The sequence below is a fragment of the Oratosquilla oratoria genome, chromosome 6, assembly GCF_046742065.1.
Source record: "Oratosquilla oratoria isolate Oo_2021 chromosome 6, ASM4674206v1, whole genome shotgun sequence".
Lineage (NCBI taxonomy): Eukaryota > Metazoa > Arthropoda > Malacostraca > Stomatopoda > Squillidae > Oratosquilla > Oratosquilla oratoria.
Window position 1 is genome coordinate 73,954,323 of NC_134782.1, and position 22,819 is coordinate 73,977,141.

At 38.1% G+C, this 22,819-nt stretch overlaps 1 protein-coding gene across 3 annotated transcripts in view; it reads left to right on the plus strand.

Moving 5' to 3' along the window:
* PheRS-m (Phenylalanyl-tRNA synthetase, mitochondrial) overlaps positions 1-22,819 on the plus strand; it is a 66,294-nt gene that overhangs the window by 34,725 nt on the left and 8,750 nt on the right. For 2 of the 3 annotated variants that reach the window (XM_076187345.1, XM_076187343.1), the window contains exons 5-8: positions 4,329-4,488; positions 17,401-17,532; positions 17,721-17,881; positions 19,251-19,373. In XM_076187345.1, coding sequence (XP_076043460.1) covers positions 4,329-4,488; positions 17,401-17,532; positions 17,721-17,881; positions 19,251-19,373 — 576 coding nt within the window. The remainder of the gene's footprint in view (positions 1-4,328; positions 4,489-17,400; positions 17,533-17,720; positions 17,882-19,250; positions 19,374-22,819) is intronic. The other variant, XM_076187346.1, reaches the window with a different exon arrangement.

The window sequence follows — 22,819 nt, forward strand, 5'->3', positions numbered from 1 at the left end:
GAAAGAATACAAAGAGCAACAACAAAACGGGCACCAACTCTTTCCAAAATGATATATGAACAAAGGCTGTCCAAACTAGAATTATCAACTCTGGAACAAAAAAGGGAAAGAGAAGACCTACTAACTATCTATAGAATTATGAAAGGAATGGAAATCTTAGATAAGAATGATTTATTGAAATGGGACAATGGAAAAACAAGAGGACACGAAAAGAAAATCAAAAAAGATAATTACAGAAGAGATCTGAAAAAAAATAGCTTCCCACACAGGGTGATAGATACTTGGAACAAATTAGACAAAGAAACAGTGTGTGCAAACACTATTCAAGATTTTAAGAAGAAACTTGATGCTGAAAGATACAAAGACAGGTCACCACAAGCTTAGCTCCCTTCCCATATAATACAAGGAGGTAAATACATTTAACCCGCTAAGACCGACAGGCCTTAAATAGGGCTGCATCGCAAACGTCCGACAGGCCTTAAATGGGGCAGCTACTTTCAGCGCTAATAAAAACCGCGCTAAAATTGGTAGCACTGCTATATTTGGCCATGACGTAGTCCTATGGTAGTACTGTAGGCTAGCAGGAAGTAAACTGCTCTTGCCAGCCAGTGTGCCGCAAAATTTTGTGAGAGGCGTGCGCATCGTGTCACGGCGAGAATTTTTACGTATTTACGTCTTTACTTATTTACGAAACTATTATTTACAACTATGCATCTGGTGGTGACCATAAACGTGCCAAAAACGGCATCAACAACCCCTGTTGTTAGTGCACGAGGTCGGGCAAAGCGGGATTCTGTGAAGCCAATCGTGTCCACCCAGCACTGCTTGCCACCGCCAGAGAGGCGGAGAGTTGCCGCTACCACAATCTTCTCCAACTCTCGGTAATTATTCCGAGACAACTATGGTGAGTAGAGCAATAAAAACTTGTAGGATGATGCATTGTCATGTCTACTAACAGCAGATTTTTTTCCAGAGTAATTCATAAGAGTTGATTTTTTGATGATAATTGCGGTACTGGGAGATTGCTAAATTTTCGGCCGTCGGTCTTAGCGGGTTAAACTCTTCCTCCCTCCTCTCTTATGTTCCATGTTTCTGCCCCTTACACTGCTGTCGGCACAATCACTCCTTCATGTACTAATAGAACATGTAACCATGTACTAATAGAATTTGAGTTGAAAGTGTAAGTGGATCAAAGCAGAAATGATAAACATAGAATAGGAAGACTAATGTACAACAAAACAAATTTTGAGAAACTCGAATAATTCTTTCGCAACGCAAACTGGGAAAAATTCCTAAATGAAGAAACAGGGATGGAAGAGAAATGGAATATACTAAAGGAAATTTATGATGAGGGAGTGAATAAATACGTACCACAACAAAAAAAAGAAAGAACATACATAAAAAGCTGGTACAACATAAAATGTAGTGAAACTAAGGATAAAAGAGATGAAGCTTGGAAGAAATGGAAAAAAGACAAGAAAACAAGTAAATGGCTAATGTACACCAAACTAAGAAATGATTATGTAAAAATGTGCAGAGAAACTAAAAAAAAAAAAAAAATAATAGAAAAATGCAAGGAAGAACCCAAACTATTTTATAGGCATGTAAATGGCAAATTGAAGAATAAACAAGAAATAGAAAAGCTGTGCCAAGGTAAATATGAATATACAGAAGAACTGGAAATGGCTGAAATTATGAACAACCACTTCAAATCAGTATTCACAATAGAAAACTCACCTAACTGTGAGGAAATAGAGAGATATCCCCCTCAATGAAAGAAATAATTGTAACACAGAAGGAAATCAGCGACCAAATCAAGAAAATCACATGGTCCAGACAGAATTGCAAATTGGATACTGAAAGAATGCATGCAGAAATTAATAGATAAAATATACAATATAATTAAATTTCACTTAAAGAAGGAAAGGTGCCACAGGACTGGAAAAATGCAAACATTGTACTGATTTATAAGGGAGGAAACAAGGAAGATCCATCAAATTACAGACCAGTCTCCCTGACAAGCACAGTAGAAAAAATTTGCACAAAGGTCATCAAAAATAGATGGGTTAAACATTTGGAAGAAAAAACTATATTGAATCCAAATCAATTTGGATTCAGACAAGGAAGATCATGTACAACAAACTTGATCTGCTTCTACTCAAGATTAATAGATGTAATACAAGAGAGAGATGGTTGGGCAGACTGTGCCTTTCTGGACCTACAAACGGCATTTGATAAAGTACCACACAAGAAATTAAGAAGGAAAATAGAGTCAATAGGTGGCATCAGAGGAAAATTATTGGAATGGATGAAAGACTTCCTGACTGAGAGGAGAATGAGAGTAGTAATTAGAGATAAATTCTCAAATTGGGAAGAAATGATAAGTGGTGTCCCACAGGGATCAGTACTGGCCCCGATCATGTTTGCCATATACATACCGTAAATGACATGGATGAAGGAGTAGAGTGTTATATGAATTTCTTTGCAGATGACGCGAAAATACTAAAGAAAATAAGAACAGAGGAGGACTGCAACTCATTACAACAAGACTTGGACAAGATCTGGAAATGGACTCAGAAGTGGGAAGTGAAATGCAATATCAAGAAATGTAGTATAATGGAATTTGGAAAAAGCAAAAACAGAATATCGAGAAGAGGTCAAAAAAGTAAACTCGGAAAAAGACCTTGGAGTAATGATCAGCAAAGACATGACACTGGACAAACATATTAATGAAATAGTCGGAGAAACCTACAATTTATTGAGATCAATAAAAGTGGCATTTGTCTATTTGGACGAGGAAATGATAAAAAAAATTCTAGCTACACTAATAAGACCAAAACTTGAGTACACAGCAACAATATGGACACCCAGTACCAAAAAGAATATAAAAAAAATTAGAAAGAATACAAAGAGCAACAACAAAACTGGCACCAACTCTACAAAATGACATATGAACAAAGACTGTCCAAATTAGAATTAGCAACTCTGGAACAAAGAAGGGAAAGAGGAGACCTACTAACTATAGAATTATGAAAGGAATGGAAATCTTAGATAAGAATGATTTATTGAAATGGGACAATGGAAAAATAAGGGGACATGAAAAGACACTCAAAAAAGATAATTACAGAAGTGATCTGAAAAAAAGCTACCCACACAGAGTGATAGATACCTGGAACAAATTAGACAAAGAAACAATGTGTGCAAACACTATTCAAGATTTTGAGAAGAAAATTGATGCTGAAAGATACAAAGACAGGTCACCACAAGCATAGCTCCCTTCCCATATAATACAACTAGGTAAATACAATCTCCTCCTAGCATCCATTCCCAAATATCTATTTCTCATTACACTTTTTAATCTCATAAGGCATTTACTTGCTTCTCTCAATCTACACTCTACCTCCACCTCAATTCCTCCCTTTCCTGCCACATTCACACCCAAATATCTGAAGCTATCTACTTCCTCCAGTCTGTCTCCCTTAATACTCACTTCCAATTTGCTGCCATATTTTTGTCCCCACCCATTCCACTCCCATACACCACCCTTTCCTCTCTCTTATTGTGGCTCCTCATGGATAATGGGTCATCCCTGTATCCTGCCCGCTGCCCTGGGTCAGAGGCAATAGAGCAAGAACTATTTAACTAAAATATATGTGTTTTAAGATATATGTAAATATATGTATGTATATGAGGGGACAACCAAGGATGAGATGGATGTATGCGATAAAAGGGGTGTTGAGCAAGAAAGGGTTGTCTGTCAAGGAAGGAAGGGAGAAAGCAGAAGATAGGGGTGAGTAGAGAATGGCTTTTTATGGATGATGCTGTGATGCATGGAAAGGAGTGGGTAGGGGATGGGGGGGAGTTAGGAGGGTTATGTGTGAATGATATTTTGACACAACCCAAAGGGATTTCTCCCCATCTTCTCTTTTTTCTGCATGAGGGGATAGAGAGGGGGTCACCAATTAAATGAAGCAGCCTAGCTGTGGATGTGCTGTGTCTTACTACATTGCTTATGACCCAGGGCAATAGGTGAGATTTAGGGATGACCTGTCATCCAGGAGGAGCCAAGAAAAGAGGGAGGGAGGGTTGGTGAATGGAGGTGAAATGGGTGGGAGTGGAATAATACCTTTTGACTTTGGCTACCTCCCTTGTAAGGGGGAAAGAGCCCTTGGTATATGTATTTACCTAGTTTTTACCTTGTTGTATTTTATGGGAAGGGGAGCCACACTCATGGTGTCCTGCTTTTGTATCTCGCAGTGTCTAGTTTACTCTTAAATTCCTGTATGTATGTATATATATATGCATATAACACTGAATCACTTTTTCAGGTATATGGTAACCATCAGGATATGAAGAAATATAAGCTGTTTGAAAATGTAGAAAGAACTGCAGAGAGGCAAGGTGTTCACCACATTGAGGCTGTCATGTATCTAGAAAAAGACCTCAAGAACTGTCTTGCAGGTCTTGCTACTCACCTCTTTGGCAAAGGTAAAGAGAAACATTGAGAAATTCATAGGATATGATACAGGGGTACATACTATTATGCTAAATCTTTGCTGTTCTCTTTAAGAAACATGAAGTTCCCTGGTAATTAAGAGTAGTTCATTAGTTCTGTCTCAGTCTATATACCAAAAGGCTTCTTTTTCCTTGTAAGGGAGGTAGCCATCCAAGCCATGAACACACCCCACACCCATCCATTCTCTGTGGAGGAAGGGCCATCCCTTGCCCCCACACCCCCACCCACTGCTTGGGTCAACAGCAATGCAGCAAGACACAGCACATCCACAGCAGGGCCTGATAGCCTAAGCTGGTTTACCCCCATTGCTTCTTTTGTATGGTGATCCTGCCTCCATGTCCCCTCATGTATAGATAGAGAAGATGAGAATATTGACTGCATGGTAACATGCAACCAGTGCTATAGGGACTGTTTTGAGGTGCCCTAACAGACGGGAACCACACATCCTTTGTCTATGCTAAAGTAAGATATTTAATCATAGAGGAATGATGCGACTTTTTTACTACAGCTATCCCTCCTTTATGCTGCTCCCATGAAACTAACACTTACCACTTCTATGACTCTATCTCATCCAATACCCTGTGGTGGGGGAGGGGAGAATTCTGACTTCTTCTTTTTTTCCATGCATGTTGTAAGAGGCAACTGAGATGGAGTAGAGGTAATAGGGATCCTGCTGTCTGTATGTTCATCCTAGTGAAAGTCAAGGTCCTGGAGAAGGACTAACCAAAACTCTAATGATTGAGATCTTAAGGGTCATGAGTTAGTCCATAGGTAATATAGGCTTATCTCCAAAATACATGCCAATTACATACAGAAATGTATGCAAATATGAAAAAATGCTTAATAATGGTGAATATTTGCTTGGTTACTACCAGTCTACATACTAACTGCACCACTGCACCACTGACCAATCACATACTGGCATACTACTACATTGTCCCTTGCTCACACACCCTAGACAACAACAAAGAATCTCTTCACTGAGTAACTTGTAGGCTAAACCAACAACCATGGCCATTTTTCTTGAGGCTGTTTATCTGCAAGAGAAAACTGGGGCAATGAATAGTTTGTTTGAAACATGGCAATAGACATCATAGGGATATATATACAAACTAAAGGATAAGCATGAAATAGTGAAACTGCATGAAGGAGATAAAGAATACATAGACAACACAGAGATGGCAGAAGTTATGATCAGACATTTCAGGTCTGTTTTTACAATTGAGAGCTCACAATCTTGGGAAGATGGACAACAAGAAAGATCACCCAAAATGAAAGAAATAAAGATAACACAAAAAGAAATAAGAGACCAAATAAAAACCCTAGATGTCAGAAAATCACACGGACCAGATGGAATTGCAAATTGGATACTGAAAGAGTGTATAGATGAACTGACAGACAAACTATACAAGATAATTGATTTCTCACTCAAGGAGGGAAAGGTGCCGCAAGATTGGAAAGATGCAAACATAGTACCAATATATAAAGGAGGAAATAGGGAAGATCCTACAAACTTCAGACCAGTATCCCTCACAAGCACAGTAGCAAAAATATGCAAAAAGGTCATCAGGAACAAATGGACCAAACGCTTGGGACAGAGAAGGGAAAGAGGCAATTTGTTGACCATTTTCAGAATTATGAAAGGGATGGAAGTTCTTGATATAGACTACTTATTAAAGTGGGACAGAAGAGAAACGAGGATACAAAAAGAAACTAAAGAAAGACAGTTACAGAAGAGACCTGAAAAAAATAGCTTCCCACATAGAGTGATTGATGTCTGGAACAAACTAAACAGAGAAACAGTGAATGCCAGAACTAAACACGATTTTAAGAGCAAACTGGTTGTGGAGAGACACGAAAATGGGTCACTATGAGCATAGCTCTCATCCCATAAAATACAACTAGGTAAATACATATGTACAAGGGGAGAAAGTGGCAGCGGACTGGAAGTGAGTATTAAGGGAGAGAGACTGGAGGAAGTGGATAGTTTTAGATACTTGGGTGTAAATGTGGCAGGAAAGGGAGGAGTGGAGGTGGAGGTAGAATGTAGATTGGGAAATAGACATTTGGGAGTGAATGCTAAGAGGAGATTGTATTTTACCTAGTTGTATTTTATGGGAAGAGAGCTATGCCCATAGTGACCCGCTTTTGTATCTTTCAGCATCCCATTTCATCTTAAATTCTTGTATAGTTTTTGCACTCATTGTTTCCTCATTCAGTTTGTTCCAGATATCTAACACTGTGTGGGAAGCTATTCTTTTTTCAGATCTTGTCTGTAACTATCCTTTTTAAGTTTCTTTTTGTGTCCTCTTGTTTTTCTCCTTTCCCACTTTAGTAAGTCATCTCTATCAAGGACTTCCATCCTTTTCATAATTCTGTAGATGATTAGTAGGTCTCCTCTTTCTCTTCTTTGTTCCAGGATTGGTAATTCAAGTTTGTCCAGTCTTTGTTCATATGTCTATTTGGAGAGTGTTGGTGCCATCTTTGTCATTGCTCTTTAAATTCTCTCTAATTTCTTAATGTTCTTTTTAGTGCTTGGTGTCCATACTGTCGCAGCATACTCCAATTTTGGTCTTATCAATGTAACTAATATTTTCTTTTTCATTTCTTCATCCATACAATCAAAGGCTACTTTCATTGGTCTTAATAAATTGAAATTTTCTCTGACCACCCTATCCATGTATAAATTGAACAGCCAGAGCAACATAACACATCCCTGATAAAGTCCCACCTTTACCTCAAACAACTCACTCTCTCCATTTCTATATCCTAACAAAAGCTCTATTACTCTCATAAAAACTCTTGACTGCTCACAACAGCTTTCCTCCTATCCCATATATCTGCAAAACCTCCCACAGTGCCTTCCTGTCTACCCTGTCATAAGCCTTTTCCAGATCCATACATACATACATATACCAAGGCCTTTTCCCCCTTTCAAGGGAGGTAGCCAAAAAGAAAAATTATTCCCACCCAGTCCATCCCTAAATACACTCCCCTCCACCCTCCCTCTTATCTGAGCACCTCCTGGATGACAGGTCATCCCTGCACCTTGTCCACTGCCCTGGGTCAGAGGCAGTGTCACAAGTCACAGCACATCTACAGCAAGGCCGCTTCATTAAATCGGCGACCCCCCCCCTCTCCGTCCTCCCATGCATAAAAGGAGAAAACGGGGAGAAATCCCTTTGGGCTGTGTCAAATTTTGCTCACACATACTACCTCATCCCCCCACCCATTCCACCTCATGCATCACAACATCATCCATATACAACCATTCTCCATTCACCCCTGTCTTCTGTCCTCTCCCATCCTTCCTCAACAGACATTCCCCTCTTCCCCAAAGCCCCCTTCACCCCATCCATCCACCTCATCCTAGGACGTCCCCTCATGTTCACTCCCTCCACATCTGCCTTCCATACCTCTTTTACTAGTCTTTCTTCATTCATTCTGTCCTATCTCCCAACTCCCTTTCCACCCATTCTCCTCTTCACCTCCTCATTTCCCACTCTATCTAGGCTAGTAACCCCCATCATACTTCTCAGACACCTCATCTCAAACACATTTAAACTCCTCCTCTCTTCCTCTCTTATGTTCCATGTTTCTGCCCCATACAGTGCTGTTGGCACAATCACTCCAGATCCATAAAAGCCCCAAATACCTCCTTACCTTTTCCTATAGCTTTCTCACATATCTGTCTTACCACAAAAATCTGATGTTCATAATCCCTACCTGTCCTAAACTCACACTGTTCTTCAACAATTACTCCCTCTGTTCCTCTCTTAATCCTCTCAATCAAGACCCTCCCATAAGCGTTCCCAACTACACTTAACAAACTGATCCATCTGAAACTGCTATAGTCACACTTGTCCCCTTTTCCCTTGTAAAGTAGAACTATACAGGCACTCCTCCAATCCTCCGGCACTGTACCCTCTCTTAAACAAACATTAAATAACCTCACCAGTTAGTCCACCATCACTGTACCTCCTTTTTTTTTTTTTTTTTTTTTTTTTTTTTTTTTTTTTATCCACTGTGTCCCTTACCAAATTTCCTTTTTCCTTAATTGTTTTAATTACCATTTCTTTGCATTTTCCTTCACTTGTTTTATTTTTTTTTAAAGATAGTTTTCTATTTTCTTGTTTCACTTTTCATTGTTTCTTTATCTCTTGGAGATCAATCTCCCTGATTGTCTCTTCCACTTTCTCAGTCATTGCCTCTATTTAGTCCTTCACTTTTTTTAAGGCCTCATTCTTGTTTATATAATTTTTCATTATTTCAGTAAATCAGAAACCAGAAAAAGTGTAGTTTTCAAACCTTTGGTATGATTTGGGGGTTTTGTTCATACATGTTCATTTGGGAATTACCCCCAGTGGTGATTCCGCCCTACTCATGTCCTGACATCTCTTTGCTGGTTCGTTTTTCCTTATTTCACTATTATTTTCTTCCATTTTTAAGTAATTAGCACTAAAATGTATAAAGATTACTCCATTTCAATCATTTGAGATTCACAACTCCCTTCACATTTGTAAATACAACTAGTGTTGTTCCAAAATTTTCTAGCAACGAAGCACTGCCTAGCACAGTGGAGCTCTTTCCAGACATCTGACTCCAACCACTGCGTGTGTGAATGTCTGTGTATTTACCTAGTATTTACCTAGTTGTATCTTACGGGAAGGGGAGCTACGCTGGTGGTATCCCGTCTTTGTTTCTCGCAGTATTTAGTTTGCTCTTACATTCATGTATGTTTGCACACACTATTGTTTCATCCAAATATGTTCTAGATATCCACCACTCTTATGTGGAAAACTATTCTTTTTCAGGTCCCTTCTATAACTGTCCTTTTTGAGTTTCTTTTCATGTCACCTTATATTTCTCGTATCCCAATTTAGTAAGTCTTCTCCATTAAGGACTTCCATGCCTCTCATGATTCTATAGATGGTCAATAGGTCACCTCTTTCTCTTTGTTCCAGTCGTTAATTCTAGTTTTGACAATCTCTCCTCATATGACAGTTTTAAAAGTATTGGGGCCATCTTCGTAATTGCTATTTGGATTCTTAAAATTTTCTTTATTTTCTTTTTAGTACTGGGTGTCCATAGTGTCGCTGCATACTCGTCTTGGCCTTATCAATGTGATGAGTATTTTCTTCACCAAAGTAGGCAAAGGCCAGCCCTTTATTGATCTTGGCATGTTGTAGGTTTCTCCAACAATTTTATTTATCTGTTTATCAGGAGTCATGTCTTTTGCGATAATTACTTCCAGGTCTTTTTCAGAACCCACTTTCTTTACTTCCTTTGTACTGATTTTATATTGTCCTAATATTATTTTTTTACTTTTTCCAAATTCCATTATGCTACATTTCTTTATATTGAAGTCCACATCTGACTCCATTCCCAAACCCTGTTCAGATCTCTTTGTAGCAACTCACAGTCCGTTTCAGTACTTACTTTCCTCAGCAATTTTGCTTCATCTGCAAAGAAGTTCATTTAACATTCTACACCCTCATCCATGTAATTTATATAAATAGCAAACATTATCGGATCCAGTACCGATCTCTGTGGGGCACCACTAATCACTTCTTCCCAAGTAGAACTCTTATCTCTGAGCACTACTCTCATTTTTCTTCCATGCAAGAAATCCTCCATCCATTTCTATAGTTTTCTTTGTATCCCTCCTATGGTTTCAAGTTTTCTTAATAATTTTTTATGGGGTACTTTATCAAAAGTTTTTTGTATATCTAAGAAAGCACAATCAGCCCATCCATCCCTTTCTTGTATTATAATGATTAGACTTGAATAAACAGATCAAAATTGTGGCACATGACCTTCCCTGTCTAAATCTGAATTGTCTCGGATTTAGTACATTGTTCTCCAGATGGTTTGTCCATCTATTTTTGATAACTTTTTTTCACAAATTTTGGCTACAGTACTTGTAAGGGAGACTGGTCTGTAATTTGTTGGGTCTTCCTTGTTTCCCCCTTTATATATTGGTACAATATTTGCATTTTTCCAGTCTTCTGGAATTTTTCCTTCTTTGAGCAGATTATTATCTTATATATTTTGTCTATTAGTTCATCTTTACATTATTTCAGTATCCAGTTTGCAATTCCATCCGGGTTGTGCAATTTCCTGTCATCAAGGTTCCTTATTTGGTCCATTATTTCTTTTCTTGTTACAATTATTTCTTTCATGGGGAGGGGGGGATCTTGCTTCACTCCTTTCATCCCAATGCTGTATATTTTCTCTAGTGAACACAGGCTTAAAGTGTTCATGAGTTCAGCCATTTCCTTAGCTTCTGTGTATACTATATTCCCTTGGCATAATTTTACTATTTCCTGTTTGTTTGGTTTTTGTTTACTGTTCAGATATCAATAGAATAATTTTGGTTGGTCTTTACATTTTTCTACTGTCTTTTTCATATTTTCTTTTTTCCTCTATGTGTACTTTTACATATTCATTCCTTAGATTAATATATATTTGCCACATTCCAGGTTTTTTTTTCCATCTTTCCCAAGCTTTATGCCTGTCTTTTGCCTCACTGCATATTCTGTTAAACCAACACTTAATGTATACCTTTTCCTGTTTTTGTCTTGGTACATATATATCCACTCCTTCATTATAGATTTGCTTCAGAATCATTCATTTCTCTTCCACTTGTGTCTCTTTATTGTAGAATTTTTCCCAACTTGCTTTTTGAAAGAAGTTTTTAAGTTTTCCCAAAGTCCATTTTGTCATACATCAGTCTTCCTTTTCTGTATTTCTCATTTCTCTCCATATATATTTCCACTTTTAGTTCAAACTGGGGATGGGGTGGTGTGAGAGGTAAATGCAAGGGTAGTGGGTTGGGGATTGGAGTTAGTTAAAGAAAATGGAGAAAAGTGGGAGGATCAGAGGGATTGAGGAAGTTAGTGACAGAGTTTGGGAAAGTGTGTGAAAGAAGGAAGTTGAAGATAAATGTGGGTAAAAGTAAGGTGATGAGATGTACAAGGGGAGAAAGTAGCAGCAGACTGGAAGCGAGTATTAAGGGAGAGAGACTGGAGGAAGTGGATAGTTTTAGATACTTGGGTGCGAATGTGGCAGGAAAGGGAGGCATGAAGGTGGAGGTAGAGTGTAGATTGAGAGAAACAAGAAAATGCCTTGGGAGATTAAACAGTGTAATGAGAAATAGACAATTGGGAATGGATGCTAAGAGGAGATTGTATGAAGGAGTGATCATGCCGGCAGCACTGTATGGGGCAGAATCATGGAACATGAGAGAGGAGTTTGAATGTGAGATGAGGTGCCTGAGAATTATGATAGGGGCTGGATAGAGTGAGAAATGAGGAGGTGAGGAGGAGAACAGGGGTGGAAAGGGGGTTGGGAGATAAGGTGAATGAAAGAGTATTGGGATGGTTTGGACACATGGAAAGAATTAGTGAAGAAAAATTAGTAAAAGAAGTTTGGAAAGCAGAGGTGAAAGGAGTGGCAATGAGGGGTCAACTTATGATGAGATGGAAGGATGGGGTAAAAGGGGTATTGGGAAAGAGGGGAATGTCTGTTGAGGAAGGACAGGAGAGGACAGAAGATAGGAGTGAATGGAGAATGGTTGTGTATGGATGATGCTATGATGTATGAAGGGGGTGGGTAGGCACTGGGGGGTGAGGGAGTATGTGTGAAAAATAAATTGACGCAGCCTGAAGGGATTTATCCCCATCTCCTTTTCTGCATGAAGGGACGGAGAGGTGATTTAATGAAGCGGCCTTGCTGTGGATGTGCTGTGTCTTGAGACACTCCCTTTGTCCCAGGGTAGTGGGCAAGATGCAGGGATGACCCATCATCCAGGAGGTCCCATGATAAAAGGGAGGGAAGAGGGTGGATGGGAGTGGAGTATGTTGGGGATGGAATGGGTGGGAGTGGTTTTTATGCCTTTGTTTTTTTACTACCTCCCTTATAAGGGGGAAAAAGCCTTGGTATATGTATGTATGCAGTTCAAACTCAAGTAGTATGTGGTTACTCTTCCCAATTGGTGTCTTGTATTCAATTTTATCCACAATTTCAGGCTCTGATGTAAATATCAAGTCTAGTCTTGACGGTTCTCCATTATTTTTATATCTGCTATTTTCTTTTACCCATTGTGTTATTATGTTCTATAGTCATGTTAAGTACTATATTTCCCCAAAGGTCCTCTCCACCTTTCACTATCATCTCTTCACAACATATTTCTTTGCAGTTAAAAGCTCCCATAATAGATTTCCTCCATCCTACAGTATCTCATTTAATGAATGCCTTCTACTAACATTTTAGAGTAATTGCTCTCTTTCCAAGAACCCATTTTTGGGGGCATATAAATCACCACAAACGTTCTACTTTTCATGTCACTATTTTCAATTCATATCATGTTTTCTCCATCTGTAACCATCATCACATTTAAGTTATTCTTAGTCAAAAACATGACCTCTTTACCCTGTTTTTCCTCTCTATTTTTCATACAATGATTATATAATCCTTGTCCAATATTTGGTCTTAGTGGACCCCTTAATTTTGTGTGCACAATTCCCATTATTTCAGGTTTTTCTTCTGACAGATAATCATTTAGTTCATTTAATCCAGAGATCAAACTCTATGTTAGTCTGTTCCTTTTATATATTTATATGTATATATGTATATATGTATATATATATATATATATATATATATATATATATGATGTAAGCGGAATAGGAAACACAGGAGTCTTAGTCTTGAGTTTATTCCTGACTAGTTTCGCAGGTATGCTTTTTCAAAGGAATATGTGTACAAACGGGCTGTGGGCATTATATACATGGGGTGGACCTCACCACCTCTCCGAGTTGCCATAGTTGGTGGCGAATGTGAACATCACATTGTGGCTCATGTAACAATGAAGACATTTTTACAATTAAATATGATAACACTAATACCAAAGAAATTATTAATAGAAAATGTAACGATAGTAATGATAACGATGAATATAAATATTTAATTAATAATATTAACAATAATAACAAAAATGATAGTAGCAATACAGGAAATAATAACAATAAAATAAAAGTAATAATAATAAAAACAATAATAAAAATAAAAATGATAATACTAATAACCAAGAAATAAAAATTATTAATAGTAATTATGACAATAATAGTGAAAACAATGATAATTAGATATTTAAATAGTAACAATAATAATAACAATAATAATAATAAAGATAATGAAAGTAATAATAATAAAGATGGTAATAATAAAAATAAAAATGTAATGATAAAATTATAAATATGATGATAGAAATAATAAATAATAGTTATAATAACAATGATAATAATAATAGTGTTGAAAATAAATAGTAACAAATAGCATTAAAAGAATAAATCATGATAAAAAGTTGGGGCAAGGTAGCATGGAGGAACTTCAGAGTGAAAGGAAGAAAGCTGGAGAGGGTAGGCCGAAGTGGGAAAAAGGTATCTACTTAGGGTCGGGGGGTCTGGGAAGCCATTCTTGGAGGGCAAGTGTCGCGGTAGGTTTTGTCCATTTCGAGTCACCAGTTCTCTTGTTTGTGGGAGGGTTCCACCATTCTAGCTAAAGGACTACACAAGAAACAACGGAAAATAATTGAATCACTTTACATTGCCAACCACAAAAACACAAACAAAAGAACTGGTGACTCGAAATGGACAAAATCTACCGCGACACTTGCCCTCCAAGAATGGCTTCCCAGACCCCCCCGACCCTAAGTAGATACCTTTTTCCCACTTCGGCCTACCCTCTCCAGCTTTCTTCCTTTCACTCTGAAGTTCCTCCATGCTACCTTGCCCCAACTTTTTATCATGATTTATTCTTTTAATGCTATCTGTTACTATTTATTTTCAACACTATTATTATTATCATTGTTATTATAACTATTATTTATTATTTCTATCATTATATTTATAATTTTATCATTACATTTTGATTTTTATTATTACCATCTTTATTATTATTACTTTCATTATCTTTATTATTATTATTGTTATTATTATTGTTACTATTTAAATATCTAATTATCATTGTTTTCACTATTATTGTCATAATTACTATTAATAATTTTTATTTCTTGGTTATTAGTATTATCATTTTTATTTTTATTATTGTTTTTATTATTATTACTTTTATTTTATTGTTATTATTTCCTGTATTGCTACTATCATTTTTGTTATTATTGTTAATATTATTAATTAAATATTTATATTCATCTTTATCATTACTATTGTTACATTTTCTATTAATAATTTCTTTGGTATTAGTGTTATCATATTTAATTGTAAAAATGTCTTCATTGTTACATGAGCCACAATGTGATGTTCACATTCGCCACCAACTATGGCAACTCGGAGAGGTGGTGAGGTCCACCCCATGTATATAATGCCCACAGCCCGTTTGTACACATATTCCTTTGAAAAAGCATACCTGCGAAACTAGTCAGGAATAAACTCAAGACTAAGACTCCTGTGTTTCCTATTCCGCTTACATCAACCTGTCAGAATGTCTCAACATATATATATATATATATACATATAAATATATATATAAATATATTATATATATATATATATACATATATATACACACACACACACACACCATTTTCTGAGCCTCATGACTAGTACTCTCCAACAGAACTTTTTCTTTTTGGTCTCGGTTCTTTTCTCATTTTTTATTTAGCTTCACTTCTTGGTGTCTTTCTTTTTCTTCATCATTCATTTCTTTTTTTATCCATATACTTTTATGAGGTGTCTGAGAAGTATGATGGGGGTTACTAGGCTAGATAGAGTGAGAAATGAGGAGGTGAGGAGGAGAACAGGGGTGGAAAGGGAGTTGGGAGATAGAGTTGATGAAAGAGTATTAGGAATGTTTGGACACATGGAAAGAATGTGTGAAGAAAGACTGGTAAAAGAGGTATGGAAGGCAGATGTGGAGGGAGTGAACATGAGGGGATGTCCTAGGATGAGATGGATGGATAGTGTGAAGGGGGCTTTGGGGAAGAGGGGAATGTATGTTGAGGAAGGATGGGAGAGGACAGAAGACAGGGGTAAATGGAGAATGGAGGTGCTAAGATAAGAGGGAGGGTGGAGGGGAGTGGAGTGTATTTAGGGATGGAATGGGTGGGAATGATTTTATGCTTTTTTCTTTTGGGCTACCTCCCTTGTAAGGGAGAAAAAGACTTGGTATATGTATGTATATACTATTTGCCAAGTTTCCTGCTTTTGCTAATACTTCTGCTACCTTCATTTGATCATTAGAGGTCAATTTTTTTTTCTTTTGAGTATTGCCCCACTCTATGCACTTCTATTTCTTGCTCTTTGTCTTGTACTGCTTTCAGAATTTTTCTTGCTATTTCCTTCTCTTCTTTTTCTCTCAAGTACATAACTACATATACCAAATAAAAGTGGGATTTGCTTATTTGGCCGAGGAAATGATAAAAAAATTCTAACTACACTAATAAGACCAAAACTTGAGTACACAGCAACATTATGGACTCTCAGTACAAAAAAGAATATAAAGAAATTAGAAAGAATACAAAGAGCAACAACAAAACTAGCACCAACTCTTTCCGAAATGACATATGAGCAAAGACTGTCCAAATTAGAATTACCAACTCTTGAACAAAGAAGGGAAAGAGGAGACTTACTATCTATAGAATAATGAAAGGAATGGAAATCTTAGATACATACATACATACATATACCAAGGCTTTTTCCCCCTTACAAGGGGGGTAGCCAAAAAGAAAAAGGCATAAAATCATTCCCACCCATTCCATCCCTGAATACACTCCACACCCCTCCACCCTCCCTCTTATCTTAGCACCTCCTGAATGACGGGTCATCCCTGCACCCTGTCCACTGCCCTGGGTCAGAAGCAGTGTCGCAAGACACAGCACATCCACAGCAAGGCCGCTTCATTAAATCAGCGACCTCCCCTCTCCGTCCCCCCATTGCATAAAATGAGAGGACGGGGAGAAATCCCTTCGGGCTGCGTCAAATTTTGCTCACACATACTACCTCACCCCCCATCCACCCGCCCATTCCACCTCATGCAATCACATCATCATCCATATACAACCATTCTCCATTCACCCCTGTCTTCTGTCCTCTCCCGTCCTTCCTCAACAGACATTCCCCTCTTCCCCAAAGCCCCCTTCACCCCATCCATCCACCTCATCCTAGGACGTCCCCTCATGTTCACTCCCTCCACATCTGCCTTCCACACCTCTTTTACTAGTCTTTCTTCACTCATTCTTTCCATGTGTCCAAACCATCCTAATATTCTTTCATCAAACCTATCTTAGATAAGAATGACTTATTGAAATGGAATACTGGAAAAACGAGAGGACACAAAAAGAAACTAAAAAAAGATAATTACAAAAAAGATTTGAAAAAAACAGCTTCCCACACAGAGTGATAGATACTTGGAACAAATTAGATAAAGAAACAGTGTGTACAAACACTATTCAAGATTTTAACAAAAAAATTGATGCTGAGAGATACAAAGACAGGTCACCATGAGCATAGCTCCCTTTCTGTATAATACAACTAGGTAAATACACACAACAATGACAGGGGTCCAGCATTTCTTCCCACAGATAGCTATAGAAAGGCTTAAGGAATGATGCTAACTGCTATGGGGATATAGTCTGAGAAACTTGAGGCAATGATTAATTGGTTAAAAGTCTTCCCCCAACACTTTTTGTCTATTGAAAAAATCTTGGGATGTATATTTGAAAATTTAAAACATAAAAGATGTGCTGGTGTGAAAAAAAAGGGGGCTTCACTGAAAACTAAAGGGGCACAGGACCCCCTGGTGCCCCAACATGATGATCCTCTTTCTGCTATGTGATGATGTAACCAATTTTTGGGTTTCTGTAGATGTTGAATACCGATGGGTAGATGCATATTTCCCCTTTACTCATCCTTCATGGGAGCTGGAAGTCAAGATTGAGGATGCTTGGATTGAACTTTTAGGATGTGGAATCATTGAACAAGAAATTTTAGCCAATGGTAAGGTCAATAAGGAAAAAGTAATCCCTCTTCTGTAAGTCATTCCTTTATAATCTGGTTATGGATATTTGTTCTTAATATTTTGTTTAAAATGTAACTATTATCCTTATTTCAATTGATACATGCTGGCATAGAATGAAAAGTAGATAAGACTCTTGGCTTCCTTTCTATGGTTTGCACATGAACAGCTGCTGTGAATGACAAAATAGGATGGGCATTTGGACTTGGATTGGAACGATGGGCCATGAAGTTGTACAGCATCCCTGACATCCGTCTCTTTTGGTCCAGAGATTCAGGTTTCCTGTCACAGTTTCAATTTGAAGATCCTACCACATCAGTAACATATAAGGTATGTGAATATTTATTAGTGTTTTTCTTTCATCAATCTGCAATCTTCTGACTAATCATAGTCACCTGTGCACAATGGTACTGTGAGATGGATGTTAGAGAGAATAATCTTTCAGTTGCCCATTTTCAAAAACCTATTGACTTATTCATCTTCATCTGGGTGACTGGACTTGACTCAAGATCTTCTTTACTCCATCAGCTTATCTATATTTCTTCCACTTTTTCATAAAGGAGAGTTGGCAACTGGTTATTATTCCCCTTTTCATCCTCCTCCTCCTCAAACACCCTTGTGACATAAAAAGATTCACATAAATACAACACAAGTAACATTCTAAAGTCTGCCCTGATTGATCAATAGGGGGACCTAAGACTGTTGCCATTTAATGTAGTGCTACAGGTTTTTAGTCATTGAAACTTGGGGCAACAGGTCATAATTCAGTTTTAAACAGATTGAGCTTGCAATCAAAACCAATGGAAATCTACAAGTGGTAGTCTTGCAAGAGGTACAGTCCCAAGAGGCTGGCACTCAATCTCTAGGCTGAGTCCAAGGTATCTAACAACTTCAGCTATATGTCCCCCTCCTTTTCACAAAGGAGAGCTCACAATTGGTAATTATTTCCCTCCTTGTACTACTATAAGCTGGTGACATAAAAACAGTTTCAATATAACATAGAGAGTAATCCAACATTTCTTGCCAGAGAAGTGTATGAGATGGCTGAAGCACTATTGCCGGCTTTAGGTTTCTAATTATTGAAATATAAGGCAACGGTTATTATTAAAGTCCATCTCAACATTGTTGATGGTCAAATAGGCACCTTAATTTACACTCTAGAAAGACAAAGATTGTGGGGTGATCTGATAAAGGTGTTCAAGTGAGTCAAGAACTTTAATAAGGGTGATGCAGACATGTCATCATATTAAGACAACAATAATGGATTTTAATTGGACAAATTTAGATCTAAGATGGAAATAGGCAAGAACTGGTTAACCAATAGTGGTTAATGAATGAAATAGACTTAATAACCATGTAGTAAGTGCTGAAACTATCAGTTCTTTTAAGAGAAGATTAGATAACTTTATGGATGGGAATCATAGCTGGTAATGAACATGGAACTGCCTAGTGTAGGCCTTATGGTCTCTTGCAGTCTTCTTCATTCTTATGTTCTTAATATTGTCTAAAAGTCTGTAAAGGAAATATTTTCTTATGTGAGCTCATAGGCACTGCTGGGCATTGCTGTCATTCCAGGTTTCTTCCAAACATTGAGAAACTGTTTTCCCCATTTACATGTAGAAATCAGAAGTTGCTATTCATATATAAAAGCCTGAAGTTTTGCACATTCATATAATGCAGTCTTCCTTTTCCCTTACAGCCTATCAGCATGTACCCCCAGTGTATAAATGACATCAGCTTTTGGTTATCAGATGATATTGAATATGATTCAAATGACTTTTATGACCTTGTAAGGTCAGAGGGTGGAAATTTAGTGGAGCAGGTAAGAAATTCAATTGGCCATATGCATTGGAGATTTGATTTTTTTACAGTCAGGAAAGATACATTATATGCCTATATAGTAAAGTTCAGTAGCTGGTTTTTTTTTTTTTTTTTTTTTTGAGTAATTTTTCATTATGTGTCATCAAGGATCTATCTGTATACCAAGATCCTCTTCCCCCTCTATAAAGGAGGTAGCCAGCCAAGGTATGCACCCACTCCCACCCATTTCACTCCTATCCACCACCCATTTTTTCCCTCTCATCTTGCCTCCTCATGGATAATGAAGTTAAAGGTGAAATTGGGATGGGAGAACAAGGTTTTGTGAGTGCATATGGCCCTGATAGTGAGAAAAGTGTAGGAAAAGGGGAGCATTTTGGGTTGAATTAAATAGGTGTACTTGTATAAAGAGTGGAAAATGTAATGCTATTGGGGTATCTTAATGCTGAGATAGGAGATAAACCAATAGAGTAATAGGAAGGCATAGGATGGCAGGAAGGAACTGAAGAAGACAGAAGCTGTTGAGATGTATATTGAAGCGAAATGATGATAGCAAATGCAGTACAGACGCTCCTCAACTTACGTTTTAGTTAAGTTCCGAACGGCCGAACGTAAGTTGAAAATGAACGTAAGTTGTTACTGTACTACATACGTAAATTCTATTACCGTATCTTACAAAACACCCCTAAATCATTAATTATACACATAACATTGTAAAATAATAGCATTAATTTCAAATAAATTAAATGCAAGCAACATAAATTGAGATGGTGGAGGAGGAGGAGGAGGAGGCGGCAAGGCACTTTCAGTCTGTCGTTTGTGCAATGTAAACAATGGACGCAGCGTCATGCGTACGTATCATTTGAACTACGGAGAGCGCGCTAAACTAAAAAATTCACTCCATTTTTTATTTTTTACAATTTTTTTTACAGTCAGTTCAAACATAAAATCGAAAAAACGTAAAACAAATGAACGTAAGTAGAGGAGCGTCTGTATTCAAGAAGAGACAAGCATAGGTATATGTGGACCAGGGTACTGTGAGGGAGTTAGGTCAAAATGGCATTAACCTCTTCAATATGAATTGAATACTTGTGCACACATTAGGTTGCCTGGCATACGATGATGCATCACAGTACACGCATTATAAGATATAAAGTTACAGCTCTTATACTCGTTCTCTTTCACCCTGAATGTTTATAATCACAGATAATGTGATCAAGCCTGTTCACAGAATATGGGTATTATTCAGCAATAACTACAAAATATAATCAGGACACTGATGCCAGCATCCTTGTATGCCCGCTCACGCCTCATGACACCTACGTAGCCATCATCATATTCTAGAGGTTAATGGACTCTGTTGTGATGTCCAATGAGAGAATTAGAAAACTTGTGGACATAAATGTTTTCAGGGGAGAGGGCAATGTATTGTCTGGTAGAAGGGAAGTTGTTGTTGTTGTTGTCGTTCCCTAGACTGTCTCCGAGCGGTCCCGTCTCCCCAAGGAATGCCATAGCCGAAACTGGGTTTTCCCACAAATCCTTTATAGAGTGTATGTTGTGTTGTTTGTGTGCATGATTGTGTATAATGCAGTCTTCCATAATGTGTTGTATGGTATGGGGTGAAGTGTTACATCCTGGGCAGCTGTTCACAATGCGGTCATCCAGCCTCTTCTGGTAGCTTAGAAGTGCTGGGTGGTGGCCGCACCGCAGTCTGGCCAGGTGGACTCTGTCCTTTTGTGGGAGAGAGGATTCAGAAGGGTGGATATCAGGGGGTCTGGCATGCAGCAGTGTGTTGTCTTTCAGTGTGTTAATGGAGCAGTGAGTGATATGATTATGAATATGTTTCTGGAGGCTGGTATTTGGTGGTTGTGGAGGAAGAGAAGAGAGTATCTGTGTGTGATACAGGTCTTTGGGTGTTGTTTTAATGTTTCTTGGTGTGTGTGTGTGTTCTGCTATGTAGTGTAGCGGGTGTGATGTGTTTGTGGTGGCTGCAGCAAGTCTTTGTGTGCCTCTCATGTCGAGGTGGTCCGTGACTTTGAGGACTTTTGTTTCATGGTGTAAATGGTCTGTAGGTGTTGTATTTGTGCAGCCTGTAATTGTTTTTAGGGCTTTGTTTTGTATGATTTGAAGGGTGTTGTGGTGTGTCTCACTGAGATTAGGAGCCCATGCAGGACTCGCATAATTCAACACTGAGTGTATGCATTGTTTGTATATTGTTATATTAGTTTCTTTGTTTTGTCCAAATGTTATTCCAGTGATTGACTTAAGTGCGTTAAGTCTGGGTGTGCATTTGTTTATTATGTTTGTGATGTGTTGTTTGAAAGACATGGATGTATCATATGTTACACCAAGAATTTTCGGTGTGTTTGTGTGTGGTATTAGAGTGTTGTTGATGTAGAGATGAGGTATGTATTTGTGTTCTTTTGTCCAGTTGGTGAGAAGTGTTGCTGTAGATTTGGTTGGAGCTATTTTGAGTCTGTTTGAGATGAACCATGTGTTGAGTGTGTCAAGGTATGGCTGGATTATTTCTGCAGCTTTGTCTGTGTTACGATGTGTGCATGTGATTGTTATGTCGTCTGCGTAGGAAGAGATTTGTATTTCTGAGGTGTCTGGCGTGGGTAAGTCATGCATGTATAGATTAAATAGTGTGGGGGATAGAACTGAGTCCTGTGGTACTCCGTTCTTAATGTTTCTGATGTGCGATGATTGGCCATTATATGACACGTAAGCATTCCTACCTGCCAGATAATTGGCCAGCCATCTTTTGGTATTATTGTGCATGTCTGTGTTATATATTTTATTTGTTAGGTTGTGGCGGGGGATAGCATCAAAAGCTTTACTAATGTCTAATGTTATAAGAAGTGTTCTTTGGTGGGGCCTATCTGAATTGATGCCATCTAAAATTCTTTGTGTGAGGTTTATCAGAAGAGTGATTGTGGAGTGTAGTGGCCTAAAACCGTGTTGTGAGTCAGCAAGGGGAATATGTGGTGTGACAAGTTTAAGTATTAGGCGTTCAATGACTTTAGAGGGGGTGCAGAGAAGTGTGATTGGGCGGTGCGATGTTGGGATTGTTGGGTCTTTGTTCGGTTTTGGAATGGTGATTATTTTACCATGCTTCCAGATGTCGGGTATAGTGTTGTGTGAATAGCTGTAGTTTGCAATGTTTGTGAGTGCATGTATACCTTGTGGTCCAATGTGTTTTAGGTGGATGTTGCTTATGTTATCAGGGCCACAGGCAGATGAGTGCTTGAGACTATGTATTATGAGTTTTGTCTGACTGTCTATGAAGGGTATATAGTCTGAGTCTGTGGGAAAGTCTTTCTTACGTCGAATGGTGCGTCGGTCGTCAGGGTGAGAAGTGAGATGGCTTGTCTGTGCAAAATGACGTATGAGTGCGTTTGCCTGTTGTCTGTTTGAGGGTAGATTATCTGTTGTTGTGATTATTGCTGC